Source organism: Lutra lutra, chromosome 7 (assembly GCF_902655055.1).
Source record: "Lutra lutra chromosome 7, mLutLut1.2, whole genome shotgun sequence".
Taxonomy (NCBI): Eukaryota; Metazoa; Chordata; class Mammalia; order Carnivora; family Mustelidae; genus Lutra; species Lutra lutra.
In genome coordinates, this window is record NC_062284.1 from 61,459,026 (window position 1) to 61,473,612 (window position 14,587).

At 54.5% G+C, this 14,587-nt stretch overlaps 1 protein-coding gene across 1 annotated transcript in view; it reads right to left on the reverse strand.

Moving 5' to 3' along the window:
• Window positions 1–10,257: 10,257 nt before the first annotated feature.
• The window catches only part of EHD4 (EH domain containing 4), an 81,141-nt gene continuing 76,811 nt past the window's right edge, over window positions 10,258–14,587 (reverse strand). The window contains exon 6 of the mRNA XM_047737383.1: window positions 10,258–14,353. Within this exon, the coding sequence (XP_047593339.1) occupies window positions 13,817–14,353 (537 nt within the window). The 3' untranslated portion in view covers window positions 10,258–13,816. The remainder of the gene's footprint in view (window positions 14,354–14,587) is intronic.

Below are 14,587 nucleotides of genomic sequence, written 5' to 3' on the forward strand. Positions count from 1 at the left end.
CCGATGGACCCTGGGATCATGACCCGAGCTGAAGGCAGAGGCTTTAACCCACTGAGCCACCCAGGCGCCCCCGGGAGTCCCATTCTTTTTCTGAGCCATCTCTCTCTTCCCTGAGGCCTCCACATCCCTAAAGCAGCTCAGAACCCTTGGCCTCAATCGTCTCCCTCATGCCCAACTGAGACACCAACCATAAGAACAGCCTTTCCAGACCTCTGCACCTGCCACTATGCCTGGAGAGGAAGAGAGCTCCCCAAAACTGGGACTGAGCTCAGCAGGGCTGCTTCTGTGCCTGTCCTTACAGAGTCTGGCTCTCTGAGCCTTTCAATCCCATTAGGAGCTTAACAGCTTAAGAGCAGGGGGAGGGGGAGGGCTGGAGGCAATGGAGCTCACCTGGCTTTCCCTGTGCGCCAGACCCTGCGCTGGGCACTGTGCATAACACCCCCGAAAACTCACGGCAGCCTTCTACGACCCCAGGCATTATTGTTGCCATTTGACAGAGGAAGCACAGAGAAGTTAGGGGACATGGTCATGGCCACACAGCTAGGAAGTGGCAGAGGCAGGCTTCAAACTCAGGTGTGTCTGACTCCAGAGCCCATGCTCACCCCACGTCTCCTTGATGCCACCTTTGCTTTGTCACCAACCTTAGCAAGTCTCCTCTGGACCGTCTGCTCCTGGTGCAGGCGGGAGAAGTGATGGTAGTAGAGGGAGATGTAGGTCATGATGGAGCGCTCATCAGGCTGGAGGGCCGCCACGTCCTCGGGGTCCAGCAGCTGAGCAATGCCCAGCTCCTGCTCAGCCACTCGGAAAGCCAGCGCAAGGTTGTGCAGTGGACGCTCCGGACGCAGGGAACAGTAGTCAAGCAGGTCTGGCCTGGACAGAGAACAGGCAGAGCTCCTCACCAGAGTCACTTACTGCTTGGGTCTAGGGAACTTGCTAAAAAGGCCAACCAGCTCCTGTTGGCTGTTTACACCTTACCGTACATTAGTTTCTCCTGTTGGTAATCTGAGCTGGTCATGAAGGAATCGGGCTCTTGGGGTGGGGGCATATTAATTTCCCTCAGGGACCAGGCTTCTGGGAAGGGGAGAAGCTCCCGGCTTTCCCCGGCTACTTGCCAGGAAAAGAACTGAGAATAGAGTCAGGGACACAGAAAGTGGAGAAGGGCAAGGGTCAAGGCAAACTGGGCCAACTCCCCCAGGATTTCCTAGGGACAGGGGAGGGCCAAGGCTATCAGCCTGCTCTACGTCCGTTCGTGGGGTGCATGGGCCCCAGGGATGTGGGAGATGGGCAGGTTCGGGACCCAAGCCCATTGTGGGTGTTCGGCTTAGTGGTGGGGGCCTCCAGGGGGAAGACTGAGAGGCTGAGGGCACCAGGTCTGCTCTCCCTCAGGCGCACCTGTGTGCGTGGATGAGGGCCCCGAAGCCGAGCCCGTCACTCCAGCTGCGGGAGAAGTCGGTGATGTTGACATTGGCATAGCAGGCCGTCTTCCTCTGGCACCAGACCAGCAGAGCTTCCTTGGCGGACAGCAGCGCAGCGCTAGCCCCAAACTCCTCCTGGCAGGGCAGGACAGGGTCACCATGCAGGGACTCTGGGAAGACAGCGGGACCGGGGCCTCGGAAGAGGTGGGCTGGGCCTGCTTGTGATCCTTCTCCGCCCCGCCCCCGACCTGGGGGCCGGTGCAGATGGCTCTCTCTTTCACTGATTTCATTTGTGGTGGGCGGGGACTGGGGCTGAGGGAGAAAGACCCTCCTTCCAAAGTGGAGTGCCTGAACGCTGTCACATTGAGCAGCTGGGTTTGAGTCACCGCTGGTGACCACAACAGCGGGAGCTGCCATTTCTCCAGCTCTTCTCATGGGCGGGGGGCACTGGGCTAACAATGGGCCCCACGAAATTGAGGCTGGGATTTGGCAGACTGGCTCCTGGTCCCCATGGGCTGTCTGCCAGCCAGGCACAGGGCCGTGGCTTTCCAACCTCTCATGGCCCCACGAGGGGGACACTATTACTATTTCCATTCTAGGGATGACACAAGGAGGAGCAGAGGGACAAGGAGAAGGCTGCCCCGCAACCCTCCACCAATAGGCTTGCCCGTCCGATAATGGCTGACAGCCTGCCTCTGACGGGTGAACGCCCCCTGTCCGCCACCTCGATGCCTCACAGGGCTGCTGAGGGCAGAGCAGGCGGGCAAGGATATCTTCCTCTGGTTTCAAACCCCTCTCGCCTTTGATGTTTCTCTTACTGAGAGTTTCCTTTACTCTGTTGCTCTTGGTTCCACTTGCCTGCACCCCTGCCTTGCTATCTCTCTTCCCCTCAGTGCTTCTCTCCCCCTCCTTCTTCCGGTCTACTCCCCCCCACCTCCCCGCCACCATTTTTGGTCCCTGTCCTGCCCTCAGTGGGACTCTCCTTCTACCCACTCCCTCCCTCACCCTCACTGCCCCAAAGGCCCCTCTCCTTCTTCCTCCCCAACTCTAACTGGGTTTGAGGCCAGTTAGAAATTCACCCATCCAATCATTCATCGCATGGGTGTGAGACTCTGGGGACACATCCAGGCAAAGCTCCTGCTGTCCTGGGGCTCACAGTCACATGATGTGGGTTTCAAGGGTCCTCCTGGACTTGAGCCAGATCTATGGCTTCTTTTCATTAGGGTCTCATTTTCTAGGTTGGCTTTTATATTCTAGTGGAATTAAGTGTTAGGTGGGGTTTTGGAAACCACCAAACTGTGAAAATTGATAAATATAAGGACTTTATGTTTTTACTCTTTTCAATTTGGTTGTGGGAGAACAAGCGGAGGACGGAGGACAATCTCTTTGGTGTTCAGGATACTGGGGATTTGGAAACTTCTGGGGCTGGGACTCCCTCCACATGTTTAATTTCCTCCAGCAGCACATTAGATGTGTAATAGGAGTTAGAGGGCTTCAGTGCCAAGTAGGGAACAACAAGTTGGGGTGAAAAGCGGGCACAGGGCAGGTTCCTAAACCGCTCACTTGTAAATGGCTTGTCCCCGATCAGGATGGAAGTTCATGGATCTAGTTGTCATTTTAGGATATTACAGTCTCTCTGACATTTTTAATTCTTTGCCCGCTGTTGAAGAGTGGGTATTCATTGTGTGGACACCAGGGTCTGTTGTGGGGCTCCTAAGAGTCAGGAGGAACTGCTCTGTCCCCGGGGGCCAGGGGTGAGGCCAGGGCTGAGCTGGGCGGTGCGGGTGGTGGCTGGGACATACCCTGTCCAGGGAGATGTGGGAGATCTGGAAACGCAGAATGATGACCCAGATGAGTCCCAGGATGAGGGTCTGGTCTCCATCCACGATGTTCTCTGGCCCAATGAGAGGTATTGGCACCTGCAAGCACAGCTAGCTGGGTTGAACTGTGAAGCCCATGTACCAGAGAAGACTGAGTACCCAAAAGTTGGGGGGCCTGCTGCCAGATGGGAGGGTCCTGGAATCCAACCTGTCCCAGGAGGTCCCCAAGGAAGGAAGAGGCAGGGCACAATGCCACACAGGTGAAGACTTTCTAAATGGTTGCTGTTTTGGACTCAAGTCCTTCTCAGCAAAACCCCAGCCTGGTGAAATGGGCTGGACCCCCAGGGTGGGGGATCTCTCTATGTGGTGTACAGGTAAATGGGGGCTGAGATCAGTGGTTCTGCCATAAGGGTTGGAAATAAAGGCGCATCATAGTCAATATATGGGCTCAGGAGACAACAGCAAAAGTCGGCCTCTGCCTCTCAGGGCATATGGAGGTGCTTGGGAGCACTTCAATCTCAGCCCTCTTCCTCAGTGGTCCATCTCCTGGTAAAAAGGCAGATGCCCAAGCTCCACCCAATCAGACTCTCGTGGGCCAGGGCCCAGGATTTGCATTTGGACAAACTCCTCAGGTGGTTTTCCTGGGCACTAAAGTTGAAAACCTGCTGCCCTAGATCTTGCCCGCATGGACAGGGAGGAGGAATGAATGAGGGGGGAAAGGAACAGAGTAAACATCAAAGCCTCATGGGACCTGGGCCCCTTCACCCTCTGGCTCTGCCTTCCTCTCCTGGACCACAGCGCTCCAAGGCCTGTGGGATTCTGGCTGTTCCTTACGGTTTTAGGCACAGGCCTTGGGGCGTTTGTACTGGCTATCTCTGCTGTCTAAAAATATTGTCCCCAATAGCCACATGGCTACTTCCCTCCCTTCTTCTAAGTCTTTACCAAATACCACTTTTTCGAGGGTGTTTTCAATAGCCACCTTATGTCAAATAGAAGCCCAGGGACTATTCCTCCTCCTCAAACACACGTGCTCAATCCCCTGACTCTGCTTGGGTGGGGATCTTGGTTTTCTCTTATGTCTCTTTCTCTTTTTCTCTCCCTAGTAGAGTGGCTGGCATATAGTGGTAATGGATATAGATGCACTGAATGGGGCAGAAAAGGGGAGGCTCTCTGTAAGACCTGGCGGGAAGCTGGCTTCAGCCAACCACCTGCCTGGTAGAGGGGCTGCATCCCTGGGTATCACCTGGGGTCCAGCCGGTGCTCAGCCTTCCTCTCCTGGCACACCTGAGCCCTTCGGCATTCATCTCAGCTTGGAGCCGGAGCAGCTGGGGGGTGGGGTGTTGGAGTCTGCTATACCAGCTTGTGAAGTTTGATCTTCTCACTCTGTACTTAGTGATATCACACTGGTAGCTTGGAATCAGCCGTGGTGGAATCAGCCGTAGCAATCAATGCCAAGGAAATTAGCAAATGCTACGAATGAGGGCTTTTACTCCCCCTGTGCAGAGAGCTGGTTGTTAAACATTTACCAGCATCCACTGAGCTGAGTTCAAATCAACTGTCTTTCCTGCCCCTTGCAGCCAGGTCTGGGCTTTGATGACTGTGGTCCTGGATCCTGGCATGAATTGCCCAGCAAATAACACGGTCTCCAGAAGCGAGTGAATCCCACGTTTTGCTCATGAACCCTGTTTTGGGGCAGCAGTATGTGGAGTGGAGACAAGGCTGTTACCTTCATAGACTATGTGACTATAGTGACATGCTGTGCTCGAGGGGAGCTGCAGAGCCTCTGACAAGGGCCACGGGGAGCCCACTCTACCCAGCTATCCGGAGGGAAGGTGTTTGGCTCACAGGCTATGGTCCCTGAGACTGAAAAGGGCCTGGGATCTTGTGGCTGTCAGCTTTCTGTTCCTCCCTGGGCTTGGGGACAGCAGTGCCCCCATCCCTAGCTTTGGTTTCTAACTGCCCTGGCCTCTCTCAGGCATGCCAGGCCGTGGGGGGCCATGACCTTCGCCCTGGACGTAAGTGACAGGCACACACACTCAAGTTCAGCCTAGCCAGCTCCAGCTCAGAGATTTTGCAGGCTCTAGGAACAGCCACCTCATGGGTTCCGGACCTGAGGCCGGGAGCCCTGTGGGCTTCCCCAATCCTGGCTGTCAGTATAAAGGACCCCTGCCTAGCCCCCGATGCTGGCCATGAGGGTCTTTCCATGGCCATGAAGTTTTGCCTCCTTTTAATGACTCTTTCTTTGGCTGGTCTCTTTCTTTCAGGAGACTGTGGCTCCCTCCTGCTTGCTGTGGTCCTGCCAGCTAACTGATCCAGCTTCACCAAAGCAGACCTGTACCTCTTGCCTCTGCCGCCTGGCTCAGTGTCCCGGGCTCTGCTCCCATGCCCTCCTCTCAGCCTGCCTCCCACAGCCCCGCATCCGGGCTCTGCCGGCCCATGGACCATGGGTCTTGGCTGGTAAATTATTTCCTTATATAGGAAAGGAGAAAGTTAAGAATCCCACAATTCTCTCCCTGCAGGCAGAGGTGCGTTTCAGTCTTGCCCATACGATGACAGCTGTCCCCACTCCAGCCAGTCTGGTGCTCTCCAAGCTGGGAGTGCTGTTCAAGCAAGGGCTTGACTTTCTGGACCTCTGTATCCCAGCCACTATGCCTAGATTCAGGCTCCAGATCCTCTGCTCTGCCCCGACCAGCCCAGTAAAGATGATCTAGGAGCCCAGCTGAACCCCTCTGTCTGCCCCAGCACCTGGCCCAGAAGCCGTCTCCCCAGCCCCCACCTTGGCCTTGAGGAAAGCAAGAGCGCGGCTGCTGTTCTCCAGGAAGTGCGCCCTCATGCGGCCCCGGCTGGGGGGTGGCAGGGCCTCCCCGGAGATGAGCTCTAGCAGCCGAAGTAGGTGGGTGCCATCAGCCAGCTCTGTGTACAAGTTCTGGATCTTGATAGCCACCTGGAAGGGGCGGGGGGGGGGTGGGGAGGCACAGGGTCAGCCTTCCCCAGCTGCCCGGCCTATCCCCAGCCCCTGGGAGGTGCAGCCCAGAGCAGCTTCCTTGGTTTCAGGTGGAACAGTAGAGGCGGGCTGCGGGCTGCCGGGCACACCCCGATGCACTCACCCGGCCGTGCTGGAAGATGTTGTTGATCCAATTAGTGAAAGTCTTCTCCTGCATCCGCTTGTGCTGTGCCTGCAGCTTGCGAATGTGGCTGGTCTCGTACGCGGAGTCCATGGTGGGACGGGACTGGGACAGCTGCCCTGCGGCTCTGGTGCTGGCCTCCTGCTAAAGGTTCCCGGTGGCCCCAAGGAGCTGCTGGGGACTGTGGGGCTGACCAGCCAGCAGGCCTGCAGCCCTTTAGGGATGAGAGGTTACTGGATATTTCTCTAAGCCAGAGATGTTGAGGGGCATGGAGGTTGGAGAAGGAGTGTGACGGTCCCCACGTTTGGAGGGGCGGGTTGTGGTTTAGGGCCCAGCCAGGTAAAGTTCTGGAGCTCCTGGCTGGTGCCCTGTGCTTGAATGCCTCAGAGCCCTTTGCCGCACCCACCCCACTTTCCAGATTCCTTGGGGCACGGGAACTAGCTGCTGTTCCTCGAGATGAAAAGGGCAGGCGGGGTAGGGGGAAACAAGAAACTCACCTTGGCGATGTCTGTGCCTGGAAGGGACCCTACTGGACAGATGGAAACAGCAGATAACAGGGGCTGCGTGGGGAGGGAGAGAACCACAGGAGAGGCCAAGGCTGGAGCTGGGACCACGCCATGGCCCTCCTCTTGAGCCATGGGGCAGGGGTGACGCCACACAGCAGGCTTTGTCCTCCCACCTGCCAAAGGGTGGGGCCTGGACTGGGAGGGGGTGGCTCAGGAATGCTGTAGCCTGTGGTCCCAGGATGGCCTCCTTCATCCTCCCCCACCCCCCACTTCGGATGCTCCCAGTGTCAGGTGGGGGTCCTGGCTGTCAAGTCACTGAGGCCTATGGGAGCACCCCGAGCTGGCTCTGGGTGGGAGTGCCATGGGGGTGCTGTTGTCCAGGTAAATGGCACCCACATAGCAGAGCCCCTAGTCAGAAGCTTCTGCACCCACTTCCCAGTCTGGGACTGCCCTTTGGCACCCCTGCAGGGCCTCTTTATGAGCACCCACAAGGGTAGGGATGGGAGGGAGCACACTGGCACGCCTGTCCTGTCCAGGGGAATGCCACCATAGAGGGAGAGGAGTCCTAGGACTTGGGGCTTGGCCAGGGCCCAACTGTGGGTGCTCCCTCACGCCCAGGGGCCACTTTCTGAAGGGGGCTCTCCCTGGGAAGGGATAACTTGGAGATGCAAAGGGTGTGATAGAGGGATAAAGGGAATGGTAGAGTCTCCTTCAAAGCCAGGGACAGAGTGTTCACTTTTGGGGGTTTTATCTGGGTCTTGGGGCTCAGGGCAGGGGCTATAGAGGGAGCCCACAGGCAACTCTCCCTCCCTCCCTCCCTGAGCAATTATTTTTTTAAAAGATTTTATTTATTTATTTGACAGACAGAGATCACAAGTAGTCAGAGAGGCAGGCAGAGAGAGAGGAAGGGAAGCAGGCTCCCTGCTGAGCAGAGAGCTGGATGCGGGGCTTGATCCCAGGACCCTGGGATCATGACCTGAGCCAAAGGCAGAGGTTTTAACCCACTGAACCACGCAGGTGCCCCTCTCCCTGAGCAATCTTGAACTGCAGGCCAGAGAGGGTTCTCATTCGGGTGGCTTCACAAAATATTCTGGCTAACTTCGGGGTCATAGTCACTGGTCTGGGGTGGGTGTCTGTGGGTTCATCCAGCAGCCCCAGAGACTCCGAGAGGAGATGCCATACTCCTCAGGCAGGTGTCCTGGGCGGCCAAGGCTGGTGAGAGGAACAGCGGCCACAGCCTGCCCTCCAGAGCTGGGTGGGACAGAGCACTCTGGAACCCTGGGGCTGTGGTTGGGAATGAGGGCATGGTGCTCCCAGGGTGGCGACAGCTCCCCTCATCTGAGAGAAGTTTCCTCCCGTTGCCCTCTCCCTGTGAGGTCCCTCCTGCCACTGGCTTCCCAATATCGGAGTGAGCCCAAGCATCCTCCTCGCTCACAGCCCCAGATCCAATCAGTCCTCAGTGGCAGCTGCTCCGTGCTCCCCAGAACCCCTCAATCTACCCTCCTACTCTGCTTGCACTGTCCCTGCATGGCCCTATCAGCATTCCCCCACTTGACATCTTGCCCGCACATCAGCCTATGCACAGTTCCCCAGTTTACCTCCCAGAGCACAACTCTGCTCATGCCTATGAAGACTCCCCATCGCCTCAACTGGACCAGCGCTTTCCCGCCCATATTGGGGTTCAGCTGTTCTTTCGGCTTAGAATGTCCCTTCTGTTCTTCATGGTCCACATTTTCCTATCCTATCAGCCCCAGTTAAAAATCCTGCTCCTTCTAGTAGGTTCCCTGCCACCTGCCCTCTTGTTCCCAGTTTGTCTCTCCTCCTATCAAGAGCCTTGGCCCAGGGTATCTTGTATGATGTGACTACCAGAGGACAGGCTGGAGCTGTGTGATGCTTTGAACACAGACCTCAACAGAACTTGTCGTATGAGGTTGTTGAGTGGGGCTGGGGGACTGCTCGTCTTCCTCATCTCAGATGCCTCTAAAGCCATTGCACATGCGGCAAGGCCTGGCTCCTCTTTCGCTGCCACTGATTGCAGCCCCTGCTTAAATGAGAATCCCTTGTTAGTCAGTACCTAGTTTTGAGTTATCTATGTGGTAACTAAGATCTCAAGTCAAACAGATTTAAACAACATAAAAAAGATTTAAACAACATAAAAGTCCCAGAGAACTGAAATGTCTGGGAAGAGGAGGACTTTAGGCGAGGTTTGATCCAGCAGTTCAGATGATGCTTCCACAGGCCTGGACTCCCTCTGCCTTTCTCTATGCTTCCTTCACCTTCATGTTCCAGGAGGTGGTTGCTGCCAGCCTAACCTCGCTCCTCTACCCCCAGTAGCTCTGGGCAGTCCACTCAATGCCATTGGTATTGTACTAATGAGTTCACTTCTCTACACTGCATGGTTCAGAGAAGAGAGAACATCTCTCTCAAGAGTTTGAAGAGGAATCTGAGGGGCTTGGCTCTCATAGGCTTGAATTGAGCCACATGTCCATTGCTGAACCAATTTTTGTGATGGGAAGCGGGGCAGGGAGGATGAAATACTCTCATTGGCTGAGCCAGTCAGGACCTACCCTGGAGAGGTGTCTATTTCACCCAAACCTTGTGGCTCAGAAACAGGGTGGGGAAGTAGGGAGTGCTCTGCAAAGGAAATTCTGGTTCTGGATCACCGCAAGGGTAGATGGGTGACAGTAGGAAAAACCCAGATGTCTGTTATATGGGGGTGTGACAAGAGGCAGGAGCAGCGCCAGCCACCAGGGGGCGCCAACCTTACCACTCCTGCACCTTCAGGCACAGGGGCTTGCCTCTGAGCTGGAGAGGACGAGGCAGCAGGGATCCAGCTCCCTTGAGTGTGCTCAGTGGTGCCCTTCCCAGCCTCACAAGGCCCCCACCCCCCATGATTCCTCCATCCTGGTCTCCAGTCATCCTCACCTGGGGTCTGCTCCCAGACCTGGTCTCTGCCCCCAGCAGATGGAGCTGCTTTCCAGCTCAAGAAGCCCAGCTTTGGGAGTCTCCCAGCCTAGAGGACATAGGAAGAGCTGGGAGTCATAGGGATAGCATACTGAAGGGGCACACCCTCCCCCCTAACTCCTCTGCTTCATTTCCACTAGATCCCTGCTTTACTTTTTTTTTTTTTTTTGAGGATTTTATTTATTCGAGAGAGCACAAGCAGGGGGAGCACCAGGCAAAGGGAGAGGGAGAAGCAGACTCCCCACTGAGCAGGGAGCCCGATGTGGGACTCTATCCCAGGACCCTGGGATCATGACCTGAGCCGAAGGCAGATGCTTAATGACTGAGCCATCCAGGCGCCTCCCCACCCTGCTGCCCCCGGTCCCCACGCTTTACTCCTGAAGACAACTGGGTCACTGGAAAACCAGAACCAATGGAGGAAAGGTAGTAAATTTTTCAGTTTATTGATCAACAGATTGTGTCTTCTTTTTCGGTTTGACATTTCTAAACACGATTACAAAAAAATAGAAGCATTGTGTATTAACTGCATTGGCTAATAGACATGTAACTTAACACACTCTTAAATTAGGCCCGTGTTTACCTGAATAAACTCAGTGGTTATCTGTCCTAAGAATGTTATTTCTCTGCTACATTCCTCAGAGGAAATAAAGAGCACCTCTGTTAACCACTTTCCTTCTCTTCAAGGCAGTTTGCCTGGGGTACTACTCTGAGCATCATGAAGGAGTGTAACGGTGCAAAGTGGGGAGGCCCCTGTGGGGGCTGTCGGGCCATGACTAGTTTCTTAGCCCCCCGGCTGGGCAGTGGGCTGCAGTAAGACATGCCCGGTGGGCGGGCGGCTCCTCAGGAGACCCCACGGAGCATGGCAAAGGGCTGTGGTCAGACGACTGGGGGTCAGGGCTCTGCGGAGGTTTCCCCTGTGGGCTGGTAATGGGGGGGGGTGTTAAGAAGAGGGTAGGAGGCATTGGCTTCTCCACACATACTCTTTGACCCGCCTGGACATGCAGTCCCGTGATCCAGAATTTAATTCCTCAAAGGCCCACCACCATCTTGCAGGAGGAACCACAGCTCCAGATGGGAAGACACTATAGCTGCGTCATGACGAGTGCTCCGAGGAGAACCTAGTCCAGCCCCAGAAAGGCGGAAGCCAGCTGAATGCATGCCCCTCCCCATCGCAGGGGGACCCCCGGGCCATCCCCGGGTGCGGGTGAGGAAGGAATCCACATAGGATGCTGGGCTGGAGCGTGAGGCTGTTGCAGGCTGGATGTCTGCATGTTGCCATGAAACCAGAGGGTTTTGAGAGGTATTGGTGCACTGTTTCTTTGCACATTGGTTCAGGAGGGCCTCATCAGCAGGCTTCCAGCTTGCAAGCTGACTTTGGGAGGAGGAGGCTGAAACTGCTTTCCTCTTACACTCGGGGCTGCAGAGGTTTGTTACGTGGGACCCGGGGCTGTAGAGTCAAGATTCTTCGATCTTCTTCTGTGGAATTGTGGAGAGCACGGCGTCTCACAGTGCTAGGGTTTACCTACCTCCGCCCTCCTGCCCAGCTTGCAAACTCTGTGGAGAGGCTACTTTTTAAAATTGGGGTGGTGTGGGGAGGGCAGTGCGGTCAGGCAGTGTGAACAGAATTCTAGAGGGCTCTGCTGTCCCCCAGCCCTGCTGCATGGGGAGGCAGGATAAGGGGCATTTTGGACACAGACTCAAGGAACTTGGTGCAGGTCCTGGGAACATGGTCCCCATCCTTGGCCGCCATTCCTGAGGTTTTCCAGGGCTTTTCTTTTCAAAGTTCTTAATTAACTTTTCATGATGAATGACTTCATGTTTTAAGAGAAGATGTTAAGAAAAATGGGCAAGGGATTTCCTTTTTTTTTTCTTCCTCAGCAGGGAAAGGAGGCAACTGCCAGATGTCACCTGACAGCATGGGGGTGGCAATCACAGTGCCACCAGAAGTTTCCTTCCGCAAAGAAAGCAGAAACCTCAGTCTGCTGCAAGCTTTCCTATATGTCTCTGCATAGACAAAACTTGCCTCATCTGCCTATATACCCAATGGCAAGTACCAAGAAAACATACTCACACAGTGTATGTATACATACGTATATCTTTATGAAGGATGACTGAGAAGAATTAAAGGAGCAGGATAATTCTCAATGGAAAATCAGTGAACCCTGGCATCTCTAAACCTTTGGATCAATGAATTCTCTCTCCCCTCTGCTTTGCCCTTTGGTGGACTCCCTTGTGGGCACACACTTGGGCAGTCCTCATGCTTTCACCAAACCATCTGCTTGCATCATAGTGCTGACATACACCTTTCTTGGTTATGTTTCTGATTAATTTAAAATTAATTTAATTTAAAAGTGCTCATTAAGATTAAAAATCACATTATGAATTTATTTCTCTTCAAGTGACATTATTTAGAAAGTGAACTAGGGAGTGTGGGGACTGGCCTCTGGATTAAAGCTTCCCCAAAATAAAAATTTTAAGTCTGCATTTCTGCCCCCAATGTTACAGGGGATATCAGAAAAAGAAAAAAAATATGTGGTTTTTGGAAGGCTTGGGCGGGACTGTGATGATTTCCTTTCCTTTGGGGCCATGTGGCTATCCCAGTTTTGTGCCTCTCTTTTGTACTGCATGAATAATAATGAAGTGATTCCGGAGCTGCAGCCCACAGAGGGAGTGGTGGCAGTGAGAGTTACCTGTCTCTACCTCCCTCTGACAGGCATCTGGGCGAGTGGACCAGACAGCTTTATACCGAGACTGAGAGAGAGAGCACTCAGGAACCAAATCCTGCCTTGTGATGGGCAGGCACCATATGAACTCACAGCCTTTTGAAGAAAAGTTTTCATATGAAAGATTCTGTCCTGTTTCTGTATAAAGGCTTTTCCTGTAAGAAAGAAAAACTGGACATAATAAAAATGCCAACTTTTTTTTAACTAAAAAATAGTGTCTAAAGCTAGAGAATGACCTTTTCTACCTGGCAGCCTGGGGTGGGCTCGCCTTGTATTCCCCTTATGTCCCTAGGCCCAGCACACAGCAGGCACCAAGACGCGGGTTTAACTCCCTCCATTGACCAAGGAGCCTTGGGGAGGTGTCACCACACTAACTGATGGCTGCAGAGAACCATCTCTTTCTTTTACTGTGGTTTGATTATGATCAATAGACTTTGCTACAAATTATTGGACAGACCTGTAAGAAAAGCCAACCTTCAGACTTTGACATGACTTGAATACCAGAAATCTTGCCAGGGGCTAATAAAGTTTCTGAGTTCCAAATTCCTAACCAAATGTAACTCTGTGGGGCAGGGTCTGGGGTGGGGGTAGCTCTGGTTGGATTAGTCAGGAGGGTGCTGGTTATCAGAGATGCTCTCCGCTGGCCCGGCTGCCTGTCCTGCTTGAGCCTGCAGGGGTAGATGGGGGCAAACACAGGCACAGACTCGGGGGGAAGCAGTCTTCTCTTTGGTAGACGGCCTGGAGAGAAGAGAAACCTTCTGTGCTGTTGTTTTCCACTCTCAATACAGCAGGAAATGAAATAAATAAGATCAACTTTGTTCCCTCCCAGTACGCTCTAAGGGACAGACAGGAGCCAAGGCAGATGCGCTGTGCTGTGTGGCCCAGCACAGGCTTGCTGGCTCTGGAAAGGCCCTCAGCTCACTCCCTGGGGTTGTGGGATTTTATCCAGCCTGCCTCCTGTCTACATCTCTCCAGCCTTCCAAGGACTCTTTGGTCAATCTCTCCTTTTTCTCAACCCTTCCATCTCCTTATCCACCCCCTCCTCCCAACATTTGAATAGAAACTCAGGAATTTTCGAGGTGAAAGAACCTCATCTAGTGTCCTGTGTCTGCCCTTCCCATTCCACAGGTGGGGGAACTGAGGCACAGAGAGGGCGGTGCTGTGGCCAGGGTCAGTGAGTCAGTGGCAGCACGGGCCTCGGGCCCAGGCCCTCCCGCCCTCATTCCCTACTGCCCATGGCCTGCCCTGAGAGTGGCCCGGCCCTCAGTCGGCCTTCGGCATGGACTTCCTGTGGGAGGGGGGCACGAGGTGGGGGGGCAGGCTGTTGGGCAGCTCGTAGCCATCAAGCTTGATCTTGATGAGGTGCTTGGCCAGAGCGAACTCCTCTTCATCCAGCATGCCGTCACAGTCACAGTCGGCCAGCTTCCAGATCTTGCCCAGGACACTGTTGGGCAGCTTGGATGTCACCATTTCCTTCTTGGCGTTGACTCCCGATATCTTGCCATTGACGGGTGACAGGGTGTAGAAGAGCTCATCGTAGACGGGCTTGTCTTTGGCCACAACCCACTCCTCCTCATCTGCGCCCTCCTTGGCGCCCTCCCCGTAGCCCTGGTTGAAGGGGCCCTCGGTGGTGCCGTCGAAGGCCCCGCCTTGCACAAGCTGTGTGGGCATGCTGCTCTCCTCCTGGCTGATGAGGTTCATCAGGGACGAGATCTTGCTGCTCAACATGTTGTCCACTGCCTCGATCAACTTGGGCTTCAGCGAGTGGAACCTGGTGAAGTCATAGTTCTCCAGCTGTTCCTGCAAGAGGAGAAACCACAGAGTTGGTCACAGGCCCTCGCTTCAGGAAGCAGGCCAGGAGAGGGAGGGCAGCAGGCAGAACTGTCCTGTAAACAGACATCCCATCCCGGGGCTGCTCCGGAGCTCTCTATTTGCTGGAGTCCCCACATCTGAATCCACCAGATCCAGGATTGGCTTATGGAACAAGATGCAGGGAAGACAACAATTTTTTACAGCAACCAATCTTTGGCTGGA